Raw genomic sequence first — 24,436 nt, 5'->3', positions numbered from 1 at the left:
TTTACTCTAAGTAACAATGGCATGCTATGCCAAGGCCAAGGTGAAATGCTAATGTCCTGTTTACCTCCTTCCAACGGTCTGCATGGTGGAATAGACAAAAGTCCTTTACTCTGAAGGACAGCTTTATGATTCTAATTTCAGGAACTTCCTGAGTAATTAAGACATGCTCATTTATTATGCCAATTCACAATGGTTCTGTCTAGATAACAATGCAGATTCCTCAGATTTCTTTCCACCATTTTAGATGAAAATCTTTATCTGCTGGTTCAACAAACATTTCCCATGTCTTCTTTCCTAACTCTCTGACATGGACTTCTTTTTTTTTTATTAGACATGACAGAAAGAACATTGCATAGCTTTTGAACCTCAGAGTAGGAAATTAAGTCAAAAGTTAGTGGGAGTTTGCATTAAGTCAGAAGTTGGTGAGAGTCTGCAAATTCTGGGACTTGGAAAAGTTCGTGTTCCGGAGTATTAAAAATGTCACTTCTCTTTAAGACTAGTGAAATACACATTTAACCAGACTTCAGGTTAAAAAAACTCACAGTAAAGCCCAGAAAAAAATTATATTTGTGCTTTTTAAAATGAATAATTATGCTAGTCATTTTTGATTGTTGTAGGTTTTTTTAAAGAAAGTTCTAATATTAGAAATTCTTTTAAAAGAATATAAATAATTACCAGGGAAGATTCTTTTGACAGTGAGAACTTTGCTGAATTTAGATATTACAAAGTTTTGAATCTTATTGATGCTTTTGTTTGTATTTGTGTTTGGTATTATTTTGACAGAGGAGCTAAATCAAAATAAATGAGTAAATAAACCCTTATTTATCTAATTAGATCTAATAGATATTTTGTCAAAGTATTTGTAACTAGGTTATTCATTCCTCTATTCTAAAGATTTTTTATTGATTACATATATATGTATTATCTATTACAAGTTATATTACATTGAGAAAACACCATATATCAGAATAGATAATCATTGCTGTATAATCATTTTCTGTAGTGCTAATTTTTTAATCTTAGTATTATGAGCCATGTGACTTACATTAGTGCAGAATTTTCGTGTCAATGATTACCCTAATATTTCAATGTGTACATATGTAACAGATATGTGTCTTATGAACCAAACACTAAGTTACTTCTAGATGGGTATAAGCTATATTACTCTATTAATAACAGAAACACACACAAGGAAAAAAAAAAACAAAAACAAAATCCAAACCAACCAAATAAAAAGATGTTGTAATTGAGAAAAATCTTACGTGTAATATCAAAACTTAAATTTGGTCAGAATTGTTAGGTTGAATAACAGTGAGTTTAATTTTGTTCACTATGCACAAAACAAAACCAATTTACATATGTAATACATAAAGAAGTTAAATTATAAGCATTCTCTGGTGCTCTACTGATTTGTTTCAGCTAAAAACCTAACCTCATATCCCCATGGAAATGTCTCTATTTTAAAAATAAAAAAAATTTAGAAGAGCAGCACAAAAAGTATCCCTTAAGCCATCATTCTTAAAATAAAATTATGGCACCTGCTTTTTCTTCTGCCTTTGAAAGCCTCTTCTCAGGTGGCCAGATCTTAAGAGCAAAATTCATTTTTGGTGAATAAGAAGGATTGTAATAACTGTAGTTAAGGGAAAATATTTCATACACATCTGTGATACAGATGTATCAGGGCATCTCACCCATGCACTCACTCATTCCTGAGATACTCCAGCTCCTTACACTCCTTACACTCAGTTCTTTTCCAGAGTAGTTCTCACAGGCAATATGAGTAGTTACAAAAATATGTCCTAAATTTTCTTTGCAATGCAAGACTTGTAGTGACTTTTCTATAAATTGACTTTAACCTGTAAAAAGAAAGAGCAAGAATACATGGGTGTAATCAATAAGTAAAAGCTGAGTGTTTAATATTCAGCATTGGGTAATCTAAAGTGGTACAAGCAACAAATGTTTGAACGGCATTTCTGAGACAACTTCCTTTGAGTGGCAGGAAGTTTTCTCCTTGAGCTGTGGCCAAGTCCTAGATATACACAGGGAAACCCTGTTTGAAGAGAGATACAGTGAGCTCATGATTTTGTTTTCCTGCATTTTGTTAGCGCAGAACACTAGATTGATGTTTGCACTTGAACAGACGGCGCTTTTAAAGCAGGAATTTCACTGTGAACTGAGTGCCCTGAATTCTCCTCTTAGCTCACTTTAGAAAGTGATGCCACCTTTTCCACAAGTAGGAACAAAGGAGGAAGAAAATTTAAAAAAATAATGTGGTAGTAAACACTGTTAATTTCAGTTGTAACATCATTTTGTTAGGCTGTTTAGTGTTTTGTCATGCTCTGTGCTTTGCTGACCGTCTGGGCAAGCTTTGGCCAACTGAGATTGAATTTGCACAGTGGATCATATTTTGACAAAGAAACTGTTTTTCCAGACTCCCCTGGGACAATAGATCTGTGTAAGTTCAGTCACATACACTTTCAAGATGAGGACACAGGCCTAATTTTAATCCTTTTCAAGTTTAGCACCTACCCAGAAAACTGTATTTTAATGATAAAGTTGGAGGGTTTTTTTAAGACTCTCATGAATCCAGCAGCAAGACATAGGGATGTTAAATCAGAAGGTGACTTTTCTCTGAGTCTTGGAGATTTTATTTTTAGCTTTGATGTGCCGCTTAGTGCCTAAAGCTGCATGATGGTGAACCTGGGTTTTCTGGTCTGAAATCACCATTAGAGCATGAGCCATCCAGACACCTTCCAGTCACTGCGCCAGGTGCTGATGGTTGAAGTACTTCAGTTCCCCAACTTCATTTTAGATGAAAATTTCCAACACCCAAGGCAGCTGTACCTCTGTTAGTAATGAAATTCCTCATTTTCTGTACTTTAAATCAACATCCTTTAAAAGTGGTTTCCCCAGTGTTTATGTAAATGCTAATAAACAATACATGTTTCAGTTGAAATGAGAGAACTTCCTAAAAATAAATAAATACTTGCTATGGTAGTGCTTGGTTGCTATAAAATCTGTCTTGCAAAAATCAGGATTGCATTTGCATGAGCATACTACCTTTTTTTTTCTTCTTTTTTTTTTCTTCTTTTTTTTTTATCAGGGAAATGTGATTTATTTTATTATCATCACCACTTTGGTGGATTTGTTTTGGTTTATTTTATGATATTTATTGTTGGTTGGTTTGAGCATGATAATTATCCCAGCAAATTCGGTTAGCTGTTTTTCACAAATAAAATACCATTAAAATGAAAAATTACAGTGTTTTCCCAAGAACATCTCTGTGTAATCAGAGATCTGTATCTAGCACAAGAAAGAACAGTATTCTTTCAGGACAGAGAGAGTTGCCACATCAGTTGGCAAAAATCAATGTCCTGGTAATACAAAAGTCCAACAGCATTTATAAATATGTAGACAATACCACAATAAAGATGTAATAATTAGAAGTTGATCAGTTTAGCACTTTTTTTGTTTATTTTATGTCATTAATGCACAAGTCATTTGTAGTATTGATAGTTTCTGGTGAGCAGACTTAACTTGTGAGCAGTGAAAACTAAGCAGATGTATTAGCATCTATTCACAGCTGATGCTCCAACGGATCAGGTAGACCAGAAGATGCATAAACCATACAAACAAAAAAGGTGCCAGGGGATACATCTTGACTGAAAGATCATAGTGCAGCCTTCATTGTGCAGAGAGGAGTTAAAGAGCCGTATCCTGATATACACAGGTAACTTTGTTGTTTCTCTCAAAGCTGTAAAAAATGCAAGTAATAAAATAAACTTAGAAAGTTAGAAAGAAAGATGGAAGCACTAAGTTAGTACATAAAATTATATGTCTAAGAGAGAAGTAGTTTTATAAAGTGCATTAAATAAAGCATTTTTAAGACTGAAATTTCAAAATAGCTACTTGAAAAAATAAATCTTTTGAGAATTTGAAAAAGGACACATTAATTTTATTTAGTGGAAAACTGTGTTTGAGTACCATGACAAAAGAGTCAGGAAGAAAGAAGACAAAAATTAATTTCATTAAGATTGCTTCTTTATTCTGCTCACATAATTTTCTTTTTTTTTAAATTATATCTGTGATCTAACACAAGGCTGAATGATTCCAGTGATGCAAAGACATAATTTGTTTTTCCAGCCCTTAGCAGCATTTTACTCTTGGGGCCTCTTTCTCAAGTGGTACACACTGCATCATATCCCTTCCAGTCCCTTGGGGGATGCAGGCGAGTAGTATGGATGCTTTCTACTGTCTAGATTTAGATCATTGTTCCAAAACGAAGAGGAATGGAAAGGGGTGCCATATCCTGTTTATTATTTTGAAGAGAATTTGCCATTTCCAATTAAAAGGCTGGAAGGTAATTGTAGGATGTACAAAAGAGCCCAATTTTAACAATCTCTGTTCAAACATAATTGTCTCTTAAACAAACCACTCAACACTAGTACATCCCTGATTTACATGTATAACTTTTAATCCTCCTTTTCATGTGCCATGGGCAAACACCACAGCAAACATCATAGTCTGCTGTAGTGAGATTTCCTGTTTTAAGTAAAAGTTTAAGTTATATAAGTTTCAGTTCAATTACAGTTAAGGTTTTCTGTAATAATATTAGAGGAGACCTAGAAGTAGCCTGAAGCAACCCTGAGGTTGCTCTAAATTATGTGTAAATTTGGTCACCTCTCTTACCCATCCTTTTGATGACTGGGTGTAGCCTTCCTTACAATAACTATATTTTGCTCTTTTTAAGAAGTTTGTCTTTTCCTTTCTCTTTGGTTCTTCTACCATAGAGATGCTTAAAGTCTTCATTAGGCTTTACCATTTTGTTATTTAAACATCACAACTTCATTTGAAAACTCTTGAGTGCATTTAAATGCATGAAACAGCATAAATCATAGTTGAGTCAAGAACGAGAAGGACTTCAGTTTTACATTTTATTACAAACAAAATGAGAATGTGGAAGGAAGGTAGGAATTCTGTAGAGGAAAAAAGTTCAAATCAGTCTCATTATACATTTATAAGAAGGAAATAATAGGGTAACAGATATATAGAAAGAAAGTTGACCTTTCTTCTCTTGTCTGCTTTATTCTGGGAGGAGAAACAGTTTTGCCCATATCAGCATCTATTCAGAAGCGTGTGGCTCTGTTCAGGAAAAGCTGATACAGTCTAGAGGACATTTCTGGATTGTCTTCCTACATCCTGATTCCTGACAAAGAGACTTTGCTGTGGCAACAAAGGAAATAAGGGAGATTTGCTTTCAGTCCTAGAATGACTGGGGCAAAGGATGCTGTTTAAGCAAAACAACCATTCCAGCAAAACTTCCACTGTCTGGATAACCGGTGGCAATCTGGAAGTCTGTATCTTGAGGAAATGGCAACAGTGTCGATCCACCTTTCACTCTGCTGATTAATAGCCTAATTAAGAGCATAGTGTGTTCCATTTGTTATAACCTGAGTGTTACAGTGCCATGTTATAAAGTGCTAGTGGTTAGATTGTTCTTCATTTCACCATAAAATAATACCACTGGATTTTTACAAAACATGAGGTACTCCTGTCATCCTATTATATTTATTTGTATTTTATGCCTTTAAGCTTTATTCTTTTAGGTTTACCATTGAAAATTAGTCACCTGTTAATGTTCTGAAGGCTTTGGGTACCTAGATTATTCTTTGGAAAGAACTAAAGAACACCTGCAATGTCTTAAGGTAATAACTGTCAAACTGTCAGAGGCAAAAGTAACAAGCAAAAATATTTGCAACAAAAGAAAGGAGAAGACAACCGTTGGAAAGGGAAGCAAACTATATTTCAAAAGCTGGTTGTAAAAGCAGTTAATGCTAAACATGTGATGTTTATGCCAATAGAATGAGTCAGATGTGCTTCAAGTGAAATACTGTATTTTGAGCTGCCTAATGTCACCAGCGCCTGCAGGGACAGTTCGCTAACTTCGCCATGAATACACAGCCAGCTCTTCAAAGTAATCTTCATTGTGCAACAGTGGAGCTTTAAAGGCATCCTCCCTTATTGATCTTGTTTTTGCATGATTCAACTTGTTAAGAACAAGATAAAGCTCCTCTGATAAACATTGATATTCTATAGGTAAGGAGAATTTCTTTTGTCTAACGTTTTTATTGTCATTGTTTGTATCTATTCAGACAGCTTAACCATCTGTAAGCCTCTGGTAAGTCATTAAAATGGCTTTCTCCCACAACACTTAAGTTTCCTTTAAACTCTAGCCAGCTGCTTGCATTCCTGACCTTCTGAAACTTCCGAGCATTATTTGAGACCAGTCATGGCACCTCACCTACTGTTACACAGTCTGGAGTGGGCCAAATTTTTTTCCAGATTTTACTTTCTTCATGTTAAATTTAGTGAAAGAGATGCAGGCATCTGATTTTTCAGAAAGAATAAACTGATTGAAAAAGCCACCTTTCCCTTTCCCTTTCCCTTTCCCTTTCCCTTTCCCTTTCTCCCTTTCCCTTTCCCTTTCCCTTTCCCTTCTTGGGACCATATTCCTTTCTTGAACCATATGGCCTGATCTATGGACTAGTAAGAAAACAAAAGGAAAGAATCAAATGGGATAATTTCACAATAATCTAATCCATCTTCTTCAAAAGTATTGTAGATTTGGAATTTTTTTCCCATTTTGTTTTTTTTGGGGGGAGGCAGTGAGGGGGAGTGGGGTAGTTTGAGACCTACCTTGGTATGTAATATATATATTAACAAAATGAAAATATAAAAATACATTCTAAGTATTTTAAAAACCAAACTGATGATCTCTTTTATTCTTTTAAATTCTTTGGCAAGCAGTTAACCACAGAGTTGAAAAGGGGAGAAGCCATACATAACACTAGAGTATGTAATCCGGGTGGCCTGGCTGTACAGTAAATGTAGAGTTCAAACAGAATTTGGGGTGATCCTGTAACTTCAGGCCATGCTGAGTCACTTAACACAAACGCATATGGCTGTTGTGCTCTAGGACAGTTGGCCAGCTGTTCACCTGTTAAACCTCACAAATCTGCATTAGTCACAAACCTAACTTATCGTGTATTTTTTAACATGTGTTTCATAGAATACAATCTTGTGGAAATTGTTTGCAAAAACTCAAAAGTCTGTTTGTATCTAGAGGGTGAGAGTGGTTTCTAAGCACTCTGGAGAAAAGTTAATGACTGCAGCAGAAAGGTGGGTAGGTGGTAGACTCCGTCTGCCAAACTTGGTTGTGTGTTGCATATCGACACAAATTTTAAACTCTGAGTAAGCCAGACTCTTTGCAGGATATGCCTCATTTACCTCTTGAAGAGTGGCAGATGTTTCCACCATCCCTCAGAGGGGAGTCCAGCCTCCGTAGCTGGGTGCCTGAGCTGTACCAGAGAGGATGCTTCTCTGTAGGCCTTTTAGGGCAGCCCCTTTCCTTGATTAGATTTCTTATTCGGAAAGTTTTTAGGCATTTACTAAATAGACTCAGAGGTTTAAATTAGGAAGGCTAGTTCCTAGCTGTGGGTAATAAATTGAGACAAATACCAGAAATTAGCATCTCTGTATTTCTATCAGAGAAAACAAATATTAGATGAATGATTTAAATTTTAATAATGATAATGAAATTCTAAAAAAACCCCACAAACCTTATGAAAGATGTAGAATGAGAAAACAGTCCTACCAGTCAAGTGATGTAGGTTCCATCTTAGGACACACCTGAAATAATCTCGCTTAAAGGCAAACCTAAGCCTTGCTTACTTGGGATCTGAATGACCAGAAGGATCTCCTTCTCCACTAACTCAAAGGATCTTAAAGATGCTGGATTTGTATTTTAGTATGTCTGTGAAAAATTAGATGGGATCAGTCCAGGTGAGTATTGCACACTGGGGTGTGAAATTTTGAGTCCAGATAAGGAGAATTATATTTAATGGGGAATTGTACATTACCTTAAAGACTGTAATATATGCAGTAATATTTATTTTAATAAAGATAAACCAGTTGTGTGTTTCATTTTAAAATAAGTTTTCAGTCATGTCTTTTTGAAGATAGTTACTCTATTTAATCTGGACACATATAGCATGTATAAAGATCTGATTGGTTCCTGTGGATGCAGATGTTATTAAAAAAAGTTCCACGAGTCTCTGTATTATCTGATATGTGTATTTCATAAACCTTTCATTTGGATTAGAGAAATGACAAGGTTTAAAAAAAAAAAGCTTTCAAGTGAAGATTTAAAATAAAACTTGGGCATATCATTGCCATTTTATTTTTTTAATGACTAATTCAACCACTGTTGGCTAGACAGAAAAAGGAGGATTTTTTTTTTTTTTGCTGTTTTTATTATGCTTGGGCATGTGTGCAGTACAGCTTTGATTAGTTAAGTAATCTGTACGTTAAGTAATCTCTAGTATTTTCCCTTTACTAGCAGTGCTCACATGAAGATCTTCAAAACTCATAGCTAGGTAATGAGTAGATTGACTACTTTTATCATTGAATGTTTATAGAAGTGTTTCTAAGTGGTTTAGCACAGCTATTTTTTAAGTCGGGGCTTTTACTTGCACGTATAAGGGAGAGTAATGAACATTCAATATATTTATTATCATGGGAAATTCCAGTACCAATAATTTATTTTTTTCATTTCATACCGTAAGCAGTGCTGAGACCATATTCATTAAGAAAACCAGCTATTGATGTTTATGATTCTGATATATATCCATCTTAATATGTGTATTATAATGGATTCATGAGTATAAATAATTACACTGGAGCTTTTTCAAATGAATAAGATATTAGACTGTTTTTCAGAGGATGTAGTTCTGTTTCTGTTTACATGTTGTGCAACCTTGCACATTCTGTTATTTAATACATTGTTGGTCTAAGTTATGTTGTATTGTTTGACTGATCTAAATATGACCCATATTGTACATTGTGCTCACTCATGTCAGCTCAGTTGCTGTGCTAGTAATGGGCCTTGGAATCACTAAATTTGAGTCTCTTGCTGTTGGTGGCAAGTGCAGCTTTTGTGCTATACATACATGTAGGTAGCAATAATTTCTACTGTAGACCTGGAGGCTCTCAGAGGGAAATAGTAATTGAAAAATTATCTGCACAGTCTGTGTAGGAAAACAGTATTTTTTTGGTAAAACACAGGATTGTGCAGTTGTTAAGACTCAAGTTTAATTGCTTTTGTGGCATTCCAGTTTTATGGCCTTTTTGCTGTCTCCTTTACAATCTGGAAGGACTTGTTAGATGTGTAGACACCATTTTCCAGACTTCAATTTAGCAGAACAGCTTATGTTAGATGCAGTCTGAAAGACAGACCAACCCTACTCTCTCCCAATACCCTAACTGAGTGAGGGAATGGAGAATCAGATCTAAAATTTATTATTTGAGATAAATAGAACCATAATAAACTATTCAAGATATTTATTCAATTTTGCTTACTTTTCTAATATATTGAGTAAATAAGCAATAAAAAAGAGCCAGCTTTGTGTGGTTGGGTTTTTTTTTTTTAAGTATATCCTTTCTGACGTCTTTTGCATGGTTTTGGGTTGCTGCAAAGAGCTCTGTTTGCATCTCCATCATCCTGAATATTGATTGAAGTTCAACATTCAGGATGAAAGGAGTCAATGCAGTCACTACTTGTTCACACCATTAAAAATTGAAATAGCATCCAACCCAGAAGCTATTCTGGTCTTGTTTAGTGGATTTTTTTTCCTTATAAAATATTACTTCAGACTTCAATCCTACATAGGAGTATTTTCATCATTAAATTGATTCTCTGCACTTGTGAAGCTGGAGTTATATAAGTAGTCAAAGTATTAAATAGCAGTTTGCTAAAATACCTCTTGCTCACCAGGAATTAGACTTATACTATTGTATGTAGAAACCTGGATCCTACAAGATTTGCATGAGAGGTGAATCTGAGCAAACTCCTAGCTAATTACCTTCAAGAGCTTTCAGGATAATGGAATAACTCCTTAAATACAATGGAAAATTTAGGAGGAAGGAGAAAATTATAGATAGTGTGTGAGAAAGATGGGGTCTACCTCGCCTAAAAAGTACATAAATGTTATGTGTCAGTTTTAGTTGCTTTACTAGGTTACCTGCTGCTTCTGAAATCAATGCCTAAATTCACTGTGTAGCCAGTGGAAAAAGTTTTCCAAAGGTCTTTAAGTGATGTTTTAAAATTCATGGATCTCAGTTTAAACAGGCAGGCTCTCTTTTTAGATCTTGTCAGTGCACTTACCTTCCTGTTACAGGGAGCAAACCTTTTGGGTGAACTTAAGCACTTAATTTATGTGTGCTGTAGTTGCCTAAAGGGGAGATGCACCCAGGTGCCTGAGTTAGATTGCCTGTATCTCATATGGAATTACTTCTGAAATAAAGACCAATCTCTGTGAAATTGGCAAAGTAATTGTAATCTTTCTGTTAAAAAGTATAATAAAAATTGTAGCCAATTATTGATGTAGCTATGTTGCATAATCAGTTGTGGTAATTACATTTTTAATTACTGTACCCTTAGGACCTGATTCTGATCTTGTTTCCATTGGTATAAAGCAAGGATAACTTAGATAAAATCAATGCAGCTAAGCTAAAATATAATTGATGAGAGGTCAGAATTGAGCCCTAAATGGTATGCTAAAAGTGGAACTAATCAGAAAGCTAAATGGGTTTATAATTTGTGCAATTGACATTTTCGTATTCTAAATCTCCAAGAAGTTAACCTTTGGATACAGAACTTCACTTTCCTTTAGAGTCTCATAGTATTCAAGGAAGTGAAGGCACTAGAAAGCATGTAAAAAAAAAAGAAAAAAGAAAAGATGATTATGTGATTCTGTACAGCTTTTCAAACCATGTAGTAAATTCTTTCATTAAATGATTGATGTGTTTCCAGCTTAATACATTTCTGCAGACAAGTCTTTGAGCAAAGTTTTCTGGTGAGCAGAATCTGGAGAAGCATTAAACCATAGCATGTTCTCAAATAACAACAATGAAAAAAATTCTCCCAAATCCAAAGTTACTATAAGCAGTAGGGAATGTTAGGAACTAATGTCTTCTCAAATGGAAGAATATTCAAGATATTTTTGAAATTATGTACAGAGTTTACTCTTTCTGTATTAGATAGTAGTGATAAATTTTATAAAAATCATTTTTAATCAAATGTAGTTGCATAAGCCCTATAAATATATTAAAAGTTTTAATATTTTTGGTGTAAAAAATAAAATAAAAATATTAAATATATTTTCATACAAAATTTGCTCGCTTTATTTTTAAGTAAATATGCACATTATGTCTAAATTAGTTTTTGCTGTTGAATAGTGAGATGTTAATTTTTGTTGTACAGTCAAATCAATCAAATAGCTTTGCTTTGCAAAATACATTCCCTTGAAGATAAGGGGTTTTCCTTCTGCTTTTGCACAAGAGTATTTTTCAAACAGCTTGTGCAAATATCCCTAGTTACTTCATTTGGAGCAATCAATGTTGTATCAAATGGATTTTTTTCTCAGCTGACAGAATGTAGGTGAATTTTTGTACATCAGGAGAAATTTTGAATATTGTGTTAATGTCAGTGGCAGTTCTCCACGGCAGTGACCTCACTCTGGCCAGTGAAACTGCTTCCTCTACAAATCCTGACCTGGGGGTCAGGGGCTGTCTGCTGGGACTGGCCTTCTCCTCATGGACATGACTTTCCCTCCTGTGCATAGTCAGTAACTTCAGCCTTACTGCTTCTGGTATTTATCACTGTAGCAGAGATTCCCAGGCGGATGTTTATCCATCTTCTTAAATTCTAGAGATTTATTGCTCTTTGGGAAAAAACAGCTCATAACATGAGAGAAAATGAAAACTGTTCTTGCATGGAGTTCTTCCTGTATTCCCTGTGAATACTTCCCATGCTGCTTTCAGAAACATGCCCATTTTTAGCAGTGCCATTATGATGCATTTCACAGGAATTTGGAAGGCTGGAACAGAAGTTGTTACATATTTGAGGAATGTTAGTAGAGTAATATTTTTTTCCCCAAAGAACAATTACATCTTTGGAAGCATCAATTTGGTCAAACCTCTGGCATATAATTATTGTTTTGTGCTGGCATCTTTATAGAATATTTATATGATTTTTGTTAATATTTGATCAACTGTTTTTAATTTTTTTGGCATGGCACTTTGTTTCCAGATTTTGTTTGGCTGTGTCTGAAACAGAATGCTTTGTTATGGGGCTGGAATTCACTCAGTTGTGTCTTGGGCATCTTACACTAAATAAGCATAAACTACTCCATAGGCCTCCAAAGCCACTATTGTAAGTCACCTCACAGTCTTCTCTAAAAGTAAAAATTTCTTTTGCTGAAGTCAAACTGGAGTGGCAAACTTAGCTATGCAGTAGCAATAAGAATGTATTAAGGGGGTTTTGTTGGTTTTTTCCCCCCATGTGTAGCATCCTTGAAGCTGACATTTATTTGTGACTGAATAGATGACAGCATGAAATTCAATTACAGCAAACAGTCTCAGTCTTTACACCTGTCTGCTTCCAGAGAAAAGTATTTGTAAATTGGTTTTTATCCTTCTGTTCCCTAAAACCTATGTCTGTAATTGACACTTGCCAGCAGAGATGACTGGAGACAGAAGGAGAACATTATGTGTCTGAGTATCCCACCAGGGAAAAGAGTATCCTCATCTTTGGAGAGTTTTGTGGTGTTTTGTTTTCTTTAATGAAGAATGATATCTGTGTGCCAAGGATTTACTGCAAGGCTGGTGGCAGATGTTTCTCTAAAAAAAAATACATAGAAAAAGTTATGAAAGATGAATCACAAAAAAACACAGGACAAAAGAAAAAGCTAATTAACATAGAAATATTTCTTCTGCAAAGGAAAACAAATGCTTCAGGAGAACAAATGCCCCTCTCTGTTATTTGTAAGGCTGGTTTGTTACTCTAACACATTTGTAAGAATCAGGTTTGTGCCTGACATGTCAAAACTTATTCACAAAACAAGACTTGTGGATATCTTGGGAGACAGCGTTGTCACTTGTTACGCAACTCAGCATCCGTTCAGCACTGATTGATGCCCAAGTTGCCAGTTTTCAAAGAAATGAGATGCAGACATAACAGTAATATTTGTACCAAATGTCAGGCAGAAGAAACAGGGGAGTTCATAGAGTGGGTCTAGATGTAGACTGTGACCAGGAAAAAAATCAAAACATGATAGACAAGCTGTCAGCCCAATCTTTCCTAACTGTTTCATTTCTTTCTTGTAGATTCTTTTTCTTTCTTCCCTCCCCAGAATTTTGCCAGAACAGACAGCATACAGAACTGATCCGGCTGCTGAGTTTTGAGTTTGATGAAGGAATTACCAAACCATTATGTATTTCAAATGCATCAGATGTTTAAAAGGTTTGGACAATTAGCAAATCACTACATATTTGGTAATAATGTTATTGGAGCATAAGCATTCTTAGAAATTTGCTAGTGATATTAGGGGAAATCAGAATGTATTTATTGTTTTTTTCCTCATGGGTCCCTTCCCAATCAGCATATTTTATCATGCTATTTTTTAATTGATATTTGACAGTTTGGGCAACTACTGCTTCTGTTCCTCTCTGTAAATCAACAAGTATTTTGAGAGTTTCTCAGCCATAAAAGTAATGGCAAAACATGTGATGGAGTAATGCAGTCAAGTATTACTTGACTACCTTGCCTGTTCCCATGCACTCATGACATCCCCAGGTGGCTCAGGGCAACTGTGTGTGCCTCTGCTGGTGGCTTACCCAGCACTGTAAGCACACTGTGTTATATTTATGAGCTGGAAAGTAAAGTGTGTCAGCAAGGAAGTTAAAATGGTTTCTCTGTAGGATATTGTTAGTGTAAAATATCTGATTTATTTGGGTCTTTTTTTGAATGCTGCAGCTTGTAAACACAGTGGGGAATTTCTCTGCCATTGATCCAAAGCAATGGGTACTAATGGCATAATACAGTGGTACTCAATAACCTTTTATCATGGGTTGCTTTGTCATGTGGAGGCTTAACTGAGGGAGAGAGAAATACACCATAACAAAACAGAAAATCTTGTGAATGTCTATCAGTACATCTAATAATTTTCAGTATAGAGCTATCATGATTGTTTCTGTTATCTTTTTGCATTAATTATGATCTAGAATAACATGAAAATTGTTGTGCATATTCGTGTAAACATGAAGTAGAATGCATTTTTTTTCAAAGCATTGCAAGGACAAGCTGTGGCAGTTTTCTATCATGGCTTTAGTAGCACTCAAGTGAGTGCTATATTACAGTGCTTTGAAATGTTTAATAATTTTAATAATTAAATTTTTTTTTACTTATTGTAAAAAAGCTTTTGTATCTTTCTAAGAAACAGAATATGGAAGCAAGGGAAATAGCTACACAGTGAAGTGTTAAAATTTGTCCAGTACCAGAGATCTGGTCAAGGCTCTTTTCGCATCAGTTCCATAGAAGTGAGCAAAGGCATGTGTCTTGAAGCAAGGGCGGGCATGTATCCTGAGGTATCCTGTTTCAGACCAGCACAAAAAACAGTGTGGTGCCACATGCTGACCCCCAGATCCCTGACAGCAGCAGCTGCAATTCTTCAAGGTGTATAATCTGTTTGCCTTCCACTCTTATTTAGTAATTTTGGCAATTCTGATGCCTGTTTCCCTTGAGAGCAAACCAGAACATGGTTGGAGGCCAGGTTATGACTTCACTTTCAGGTTTTCTCCCGGGAGCAAATCAGTGCAGAAAGGTGCCCTTTGGGTAATCTGGGTACAGGACTATATTGGAGTATGGGGATTTTTGTATTCTCTTCCTGAGCAACCATTTAAGAGCTAACAACAGTATAATTTTCTGCTACTATTTTCATATGCATATATATGTGTATATATGTGTGTATATATATATACACACATATATATATATAGAGAGAGCATATATATCGGCAATCAGCATATATATATATACACACACATGTTCATTTTTCATTTGTTATTGATAAAATGCCAGATTACAGTCTCACTTAAAATAGATGTGGAGGAAAACAACTTTGTTATCCAAAGATTTCTGCTAAAAAAGGACACAGCAAAGACATGTTAAAAAAGAAATAACAGAGTAGGTTATAACCATTGGGATGTCAATATCCCTGTTTTTCTATGTTTTGCATCTGTTAGCAATGTCCCCTTCAGGCTCAATACTCAAAACACCCTACCACTGCTATAGAACACTGTTGGAGAAAAATGGTTTATGTCATGTAAAACTTTTATTGGGCCCTAAGATACAGTTTACAGGGATGTAAAATTGATCTCATTGCTGCTGTAGGAAAAGCCAATGGTTTTGAATGATTGTTGCATATCTTCATGGTATGAAAATAAAAGATGCCAAAATCCAAGTTGTCCTTTACGAAGTGCAGTAAGGGTGCTATCAAAGTGCCAGTGTTATTGTTTGACTTCAGCAAGTACAAGAGGAAGCAGAGATTGACTTCAGCACATTATTGCTGTTGTAAGATAGGAAATAATAATAAAAAAAAAATCTGATAGCCCATTCATTCTTTAGAATTTGTATGACAAGTCGTGGAACTGGAGTTGCAAACATAGGTTTGGTAGAATTTGCTAATACAGGGTTTAGTCCTGGAGCATGTACTCCTGTTCATTTATGAAATTTTCTGTATGAAATGTGACTGCAGGATTGTAAATCCTTATTTCTAAGAATTTTCAGTATTTCCTTACACAAGATGCTGCTTCTAGAGACATTATTTAAAAAGTATCAAATTAAAAGTCTCCATGACTGATGCTGTTGATGGAATTGAGACACTCAGTATTCAGGACTTCAGGAAATCACTGATATATTGATAGGTATGTTCCTTTTGCTGACTTATCTTTCTTCAGTAAAAAGATGTTTACAGCAGATTCTGTGCTAGCAATTGTTACATTATGCCTAATTCCTCTTATATGTTAAGGTCCAGCTTCATATATTTTAATATTTCAGTTTCTGTTGGGTTTTTTTTTTTTTTTTTTGTTATTTGCTAAGCATTTTTGTTTGATTGGTTTTGGGGTTTTTTTTGTTTGGGAGTTTTTTGCTTTGCTTTGTTTTTTTGGTGGTGATGTGTTTGGATACACCTCTCTTTGCCTTCTGGAAAGCACACTATGGATCAAGGAAAATGAGAACTGGAGAATAGCTAAAGATAGGGATTAAAGGCATGAGCAGTATTATAATTTAAAAATTTCAAATGACTCTGGACTAAAAGTAGGGATTTCCAAAACAATTGCTACAGTTTTCTATGCCTTAATATCTGCGCATATTAATAATGTACCATATGATTGGTTTAGGAGTACGGATGGAACACATCAGTCTACCAGATGCAATATTCTCTCTGAAAGAGAATATATCCTTGGAATATCCTGCTCTTTTTGTCACCTCAGTTTTAACTTTTTCCATAACTTGATCTGAAAATGATGACCAGCTTGAAATCTATATAACTTAAAGGCTTTATCTGTAAAACCCAGCACAGTTATATTTCTCAGTGGCTGTGATGTTGAAACCTGGGGAAAATCAATTTTTTCTTTTGCTGAATGGTATAGTTGAAGCATTTAAAAAAGGTGGATGAGTGTGCTGAGGGCCTGTCATTCTCAAAGTACTTTCTTATGCTGCGTGTGTAGGTACATCTGCCTGTTAGCTCTGAGAGGCTGTGTGTGTTTGATGCATTGGATGTTGTGTCAGCAGGAAGGAGAAAAAGAAGAGATGAGGTATATCAGAAAGAAAGTTGATAGCAAATGGTGCTTTTTACAATGTGTATCCCCCTGTGTAATATATTACGGAAATAATGATTCTGTCAAGTGCTGCTTCTTTGTAACCTGGAGTGATACAGTAGGGATTATGCATGCTCAAGTCATTCAGGTCTGGGTAGATAGTTGTCTAGAAATGCTGTAAGAAGTGTCTTTGCCATGAAAGACTTCGTTAGAGATGCAGTGGCAAGAAGTAGATTACTAGAAGAAAAACACCCTGAAGTAGTTTTTATTATCATTGTTATTATCATTATTGGGTTAGCTAGAAATGGGAACAAATATGTTATTTTTAATCCTGTTGTTATGGAGTTATCTTTTTTTTTTCAATTTAATTCCCTAATTTATCTTGTATTTAATGATCAGTTGTATTCTTTAACTCATTCTCAAGCTTGCTCAAATATAGTTGTTGCAAAACCATAAAAAGTTGTTAATTAATTAGCATAGATAGGCAATGAGAAGTTGGCTGAAGGTTTAAAAGGAGATGTCAGGAAGCTATAACAAATAAAACATGAATGTAAAACCATCTGTAAGAAAGCCACCGAGAGAAGCCAGAGGAAGTTATTATAGTAGAATAAAGAACAAAATGCTTCTGACCTGTATACTCTCATTAAGTAGAGATGAAGAAATGCAGCCCAAAAGGCAGGATAAAGTTAGCCTACCCTCTCAATGAATTGGCTTATGTGGCTGCTCTAGTTTGAAAGATTTCTGTGAAATCAGTGAAAACAAACTGGTGCTCATTGCCAGAGGAGGATACTCTGGCTTCAGTCAATTTGATGATTCCCTTCTACCCCTGAAAAACATGGGGACTCAAATAAGGTTAAATAGCATGCTGTGTTTTAGGAATCTCATGTGGTATGGGTATGCAACATAATTGTCTTCAGAGCTGCCAGCATATGCAAGGTTGGACTGTAGGTTTGGACTTTCTCTTTTTCCTCATGTGATTCTTCTAGCAATGAAAGGCAGCACAACTTTTTTAGTTTTGGGTGCAAAAACCCCCCCAAAAATAACAAATTACCAAAAAGCTCTACACACAAACCCCAAACCAAACCAAACCAAACCAAACCAATTTGAATGCTGTCTTTCAATGTTGATAAATCTCTGGGATTTTAGTTTGAATGGAAATTCTTTAAGAATGGAATATGCCTGGTTTTTACGTACTTTGTACAGGTGTTAAGCAGGAATATCGCACAGTGTATTTCATTTCCTCGATTAAAATCTTTCACCTCTCTTGGTTCCTCCTCCTTCACATTCCTGTTTCTTTCCCACATACACAGAGTTAACTAATATCAAGTTTATTTTGCTTCACTGCTTTAAGAAAAATGAATGCTGTGGCCAACAGAATGAAAAAATTTGATAAGCAAAAACAAAAAGCAGAAAACATGGAAAACAAATTCCAGTGACCTAGGTAATATAAAATTGTTCAATGATAAGTACCAACATTAACAATTTCGGACATCTAAAAATGTAAGATTAGCAATTTGAGAAACATTTATCTGTATGAGATAGAAAGTTATACATGAAACATAATGACCTCTCTGAAATTCATTCGGGATGCAGAGGTACTTGCTTAGGCAAAGAAGACAACTAGTTAATCATGTCAAAGAAAAGTAGACAGTAAATTAGTTTCCTGCATTCTGGAGTCCTAGCTATGAAAAAGAATATATTTCACTAATTAAAGGGTGAAAATACTCTCAGCTTTTAGAAAGAGCATGCAAGGATAGTGAGACTGATCCTGGCTTTGTGCAGCAGCCCAGGTTGTTGGTCTGATACAATTTTATGATTTTATCATTTAGGCAGCCTAGAGTAAGAGATCTTCAACTTTGATTATGTTGATTATATACAGTGTAATAGTTCACAATGAAGGTTATAATTCATGGCTTCAAAACCTAATTTTCATGTATTTTTGGAGCCTCCAATGAAATTTAGCCTACGTGAACATACATGTTGTAATTTAAAAAAAATCCTAGAAACTTCAAAATTGCAGTAAGAAGTTAATGATCCAATTTAATTTTTCAGATTATTATTTTCTTGATTGTGCTGCAGGTATTTTAATTTTATCATTATGTTCTTATACTTAATGATACAGGAGTGTGCATTCTAGATGTTTTATGTTACTTTAAAAAACTGGAGAAAGTGAAGATCACCTTGTTGCATGGGATAAGAATTGCATTTTATCTGAAGATAAATTATATACATAATTTTACATAATGAAAGCTTTATACACAGTTCTGAAATAAGGTGGTGGTTTTTTACCTAAAAGATTTAAAATTATCAGGTTTTTTAAAGAAGAATTTCAATAAAGAATCGGTATTAGATTCTGTGTTATAAAAATATATAATTTTATCTCTAATATCTTTAGTATTATCTCTAGTATGTTATTTCTAATAAATTTATCTCAGGCATCTTTCTTGTGTCTGAGTCTGCCCCAAGACCAAGTCCTTACCCATGTAAATGGCATTTAGCTTTTAACTGTAGGGGGCTGAGGGTCAGGTCCTCTCTTTCTTTATCTTTTGCATGAGCAAAATTGATTTCCATTAAACTGAATGCGAACAAGATCAAGTTCTGCATGGTTCCAATACCGTAGTTGTTTTTCGAAGTACTATAGTTTTACAGGACTTCTGTTCTAAATTCATTGTGTATATTTGAGGAAGACTGTGATGTTTGGCCTCCTTTGATGCTGCACATCAGAAAAATGTCTGCTGTCTTTCTCATTAAAAATAAGTTGAGAAAGCGAGGTTTTTTTAGTCTCTCACAGTTTATTACATTCTCTCTTAAACATTTTTATATGAGAGTCAATGTCTCTATAATGCTTTTATATTGGGTTTGGAGTTTTTTAATTTCAAAAGATCCTTGTTTGTGGGTGATATTTATTAGGAAACTCAGTGTGTGTACATGTGTGTGCACAAAGTGTGCATTTATTTATATCTCAGTAGAGTTAGGCGGAGGAAGACAGAGTCGCCTTTTTTCCATAAGATCTACTCCTTAAATTGTCTTGCACTTTCAGAAATGCTAAGACCAAATATGGAAACTCAGCTCTAAAGAGAAAATGTCCTGGAAAGGTTGGAACTAATGAAAAAGAGTAGGCTTAGTCTCTTAACAAAGTAATTTTCATCACCATCATGTCGTAATCAGATAACGTGAAAGATTATTTCTAAACAGAACTGGAATTAGTCATATCAAATCAGCCTAAAATGTGATTTTGTTTCTAAAAGATTATTTCTCTTTTTATGTGCATTTCAGAAACATATGCAATAAATATTTAGACTCTTTAATTTGCTACACATCAGTCTAAAAATTTGATTTGCTCTTATCATCAGAATTAATTTGCTTAATTGTTTTTCCTGTCCCATCAATCTCAGTTTTGTACTAACTCAAACAATGACAACTTTTGCTGTTTGCACTTCAATTCGATTTCTGTTCTAAGTTTATGAACAGTAATAGGCATCTGCTAGAATATTCATTAGCTTTGAATTGTGAGCTATGAAAAGGTGCTTTCTTTTACTTTAATGAAACTTGCTCAGCGTGGGGTGGATCAGTAATGACATTTGATTTTAGCCATCCAGCGAATTTGCTTTTTATTTATTGACACATCTTGTCCAAACAGCTCCCTCACAAGTTAGCGGCGTAATGAAAGAAAGAGTGCTGCAGAGGAGCGTGGAGCTTTCCTGGCAGGAACCAGAACATCCCAATGGAGTCATTACTGAATATGAAATCAAGTATTATGAGAAAGTAAGTGCTAAGATTATCTGTAATGTGCAACAATGTGGTGTTTGCTTTATGTTGGCTTACTGCATTGTGGAACAGTGTTAAAATCATCAGCTATCAACTACCTCATCTCTCTAAAGTCAATGATTTTGCTTGTTTTTAACAACTACCTAAATCCTGCCATTATTATTGCTATCATATGTCTCAAATATTATATTGTGGCATACTAAAAATGAACTATACACTTGAAATCTGCCTTTCTTTCCTTTTTTTTTTAATTGTTAAGTTGTACTGGGATATTTTTTACCATTAAATTCCTGTTTTTACATCTATTCTACAGTTTGTTTGAAGCTTGTTTCATTTCCTTCTGCACCAATGTAATTCTAGTCTTGAAATGATGTATCAAGGAAAACTCCTGACTGCATTTTGTACTTCCTTATGAGCTGGGCAGCTTCTACTTGATGTCTGAAAATTTTCAAAACACTTCCTAGACTTTTAGGAAATAAATATTTCTTATTTGTCCTTTTAAAAAGGACCAGGACTGTGAAATTTATCTTTCACTTGTTCTCTCAACACAATAATGAATGGAAGGCTGCTTTTCAGTAGTAGATGAAGTGATCTCTGTTTCTGGTAGAGTGAAATTGCAATCTTACTGATGTCAGTCGGAGTTTTGCCATTCATTTCATCATGTCTAGGGCTTCATTCATGATAACTTTGAAGTACTGCCGAATAAAAAAAATCTGACAACCGTAAACTGGATGAAAGCAGAGTGAAGGCAGGTTGTGCAGCTCTATGTTTGTTATGGGACCCAGACTAAGTTTGGCTCCTCCAGATTCCCTGGGAAATTGTCTGCATAATGTAACATACTCCTAATTTTTATAAAACATTCGGGGGAAAAAAAAGAAATTGAATTACGATGAAAAAAAAATTAATAAAGGGGTTCCTTTGTGGTCACTCATGAAGACATTTCTGCAGGCAAGGTAACAGTACCCCTATATCAAAAAGAGCATGTCAGCTTGCTGGGTAGCACAGAATTAGGTAAATTCAGCCCAGATTGGATGTAATATCAAGTGTCATATTTCATTTTCAGCGCTGACTTACACAAATATATTTATCAAAAGATCTTTATATGATTTGGGAAAGGAATAAAATTTTTATTTGTTGAGGCTAACTTCCAGTTTAAGTTGTTCACTTTAATGATTCTTATAATAAAATCTAACAGATAGGTACAGATAGCTAAATAATTCTTTGGAAGAAATTTTACTAATTTTAGCAGATGATTTTTGTCCCTTGAGCATGTGTGTGTACATACACATGCAAATGAATCCAAGTATTTTTAAAATGTTACATATTTAACAAAGGCAAAACTGTCCTCTGAACCAAAAAAAAAAAAAAATTGAGAACCAAAAACCTTGCATTTCTTTAATGTGCAAAGCAGTTTCTAATCTGTTCAAGTAAAATAAATGATTTAAACGGGTAATGTAAAATGAAATCAAAATTATATAATGATAGCTTTTAGAATCCAGCTTTTATTATTTTCCTTATATACTCATTTTAAATAACCAGCAGAATTTCATTGCCAATTTTCTCTGTGTTTGCAAAAAGAAAAATTGATGTTAAAGTTTTTTTTGTTGGTTTTTTTTTTTTTAGTGGAAGAACATTGTCCAGTACTATACTTAGTACAGTGAAATTAATAAAAGAGAATAAAAAGCTCATTCTAACAGTCACAGATAAACTGGACTATATAACTTTAACTGAGGCAATTTTTGTACAAATACTGAAATGGTTGTTTTCCTTCCAAAAAATGCATTTCAGCTTAAAAACTAATTCACAATCTTCTTGCTCTGAATGACAGAGGCCATTTAAGTTTTGTTCCACTAGTTTAGAAGAAAAGAAAAATAAAAGGATTTGAACTTCCAGCTCCTTTTGCAGCCAAATTAAATCAAACATTTTTTGTCATTCTGAAATACTCTGATAAGTGTTTTTTTCACCTCTCTCTTCTGGCTAAGGCTGGAATGGAAACAGCCTGAAATCTCCAAAGTAAGCCTGTCCTGTGAGATTTCTAGTGCAGGTTTTTGGTTTTTTGTTTTGTTTTGTTTGTTTGGGGTTTTTTTTGTTGTTATTTATTTATTTTTGAATACAAGGACTGTTGGCAATTCAAATAAGCCTCATTTATGCATCAAAACTCAAACTGGAATTCCACTGTGGCTTACAGTCCTGAACCTGGCTGTTTATGGTTTCCTTACCCTTGTGTCTCATCTCGAAAGCATTCCTGTTCTTTCTCACATACCAACATACATTCTGCCACAGTCCTCACTTACAGATGATCTAAACTCTCTAGGAGAAGATATGGAAAATTGTTGCTAGCCAAAACTGTGGGCTTGCCCAAGTAACAGACTGGGCAAGAACCAGGAGAAGCTCTTACTGAATCTGAGAAAAGACATCATGTATGTTCTGTATAACCCTGTATTTCAGCAAAAGCCTTTGTTGCTATACTGACTGTGACAGGGAAGGCTCTCCATCACTTTTAGCTGGTGAAATATTATTGAAATGAGTTACAGATTTATTCCTTCCCTCTGTATCCGTCTCATTAGCACTGCTGCGTTCAGCTCATGCTTCTCTGGTCATGTGGTGCATTCAGATGGTTCGTTAATTCATCTCTTCTGCCCTTCAAATCAGGGTTGCATCTGCCACCAAAAATCAACAGGGCTTCACATATCTATGCTGAAACATAATCTGTGTCAGTAAATGTGATGAATAAGTATAGCTTTTTGAATACTCTAATGATCTGTGATACAGCTTTTGTACTATTTGAAAGTGAGTTATTACTCACAGGGTTTGTAATCTTGCAGCTTCAAATTTGTGGAGAGTCATACTGAGCTTCTTTCCCTGGGTTCCTCTTTATGCCTTGGAGCCTAAAACTGAGAAAAGACTAAAAACCAGAGATAAAAATCCGAATGAAAACTTAGTTAAGGACCTCAGAAATTATGCAAAAATCCAGCCAATTATAGATTAGTGCTATTGTATTTTTTAGAGGTGATAGAAGGGTACAATGTCAAAGTAATGATATCAGAGTTTTTCCATTCATTTCACAATGTCTATGACTTCATTCATTATAACTTTGAAGTACTCTAGAAATAAAAAAAATCTGACAGCTGTAAACTGAATTAATGCAGAATGAAGGCAGGTTGTGCAGCCCTATGTTTGTCATGTTCTGACAATGAAAGAACGATTTCCCTGTCCTTGAACTGTTTAGACCTCACAGATTCCCCTGGAACGCTGCGGTTGAGTTTTTTCTCATCAAAATTTCACAAAATTTAATCAGAGCCAAAAAAGCAATCTTTTTTTTTTTTGGATGTTTTCTGTTTTCTAAATAGCAACATGAGCATCCCATTTGAATTTTATGTTACACTTAGAGCTCATCATTGCATTGACAATGTTTTGTAATACTCCACAGAGTATGCTTTATTTTTGTTGTTGGGGGAAAAGAGCATTCAGCAATTGAAATAAACTACCCAGGCTGGCTGTCAGTTGCTGTCGTGCAATCAAGATAAAATCTGATCTGTAAATGTCATTTAATCTTTTGTCTTACTGTTTCCAGGACCAAAGGGAGAGGACCTATTCAACAGTGAAAACCAAGTCCACTTCAGCTTCTATTAATAACTTGAAGCCAGGAACAGTGTATGTTTTCCAGATCCGTGCTTTTACTGCTGCTGGTTATGGAAATTACAGCCCCAGACTGGATGTTGCCACATTGGAAGAAGCCACAGGTAAGGCATAAGGTTTACAGGAAATTAACCCTTTCTGTAGAGGTAGTAAGAAAAAAAGCCAGAAAAGAAAGTGTCATAAGCAATATAATTACAATTAGAAAGAATTTGGTTCTACATGAAGGTGAATTTTTGTCATTGGCTTTTGAAGGATGAGCTTCCATAATTTATTTTACCATAGAAGTGAAAATTAGTCCTATAATTGGCTGGAG

General features: G+C 34.9%; 1 protein-coding gene across 5 annotated transcripts in view; it reads left to right on the top strand.

Annotated features, from left to right (window-relative positions):
* EPHA7 (EPH receptor A7) overlaps positions 1-24,436 on the top strand; it is a 165,655-nt gene that overhangs the window by 98,559 nt on the left and 42,660 nt on the right. For all 5 annotated transcript variants that reach the window (XM_030944409.1, XM_030944412.1, XM_030944408.1 and 2 more), the window contains exons 6-7: positions 20,357-20,481; positions 24,059-24,227. In XM_030944409.1, coding sequence (XP_030800269.1) covers positions 20,357-20,481; positions 24,059-24,227 — 294 coding nt within the window. The remainder of the gene's footprint in view (positions 1-20,356; positions 20,482-24,058; positions 24,228-24,436) is intronic.

The sequence above is a fragment of the Camarhynchus parvulus genome, chromosome 3, assembly GCF_901933205.1.
Source record: "Camarhynchus parvulus chromosome 3, STF_HiC, whole genome shotgun sequence".
In the NCBI taxonomy this organism is placed as follows: domain Eukaryota; kingdom Metazoa; phylum Chordata; class Aves; order Passeriformes; family Thraupidae; genus Camarhynchus; species Camarhynchus parvulus.
Note: the sequence above shows the minus strand (reverse complement) of the source record. Positions and strands in the feature narration are given on the sequence as shown.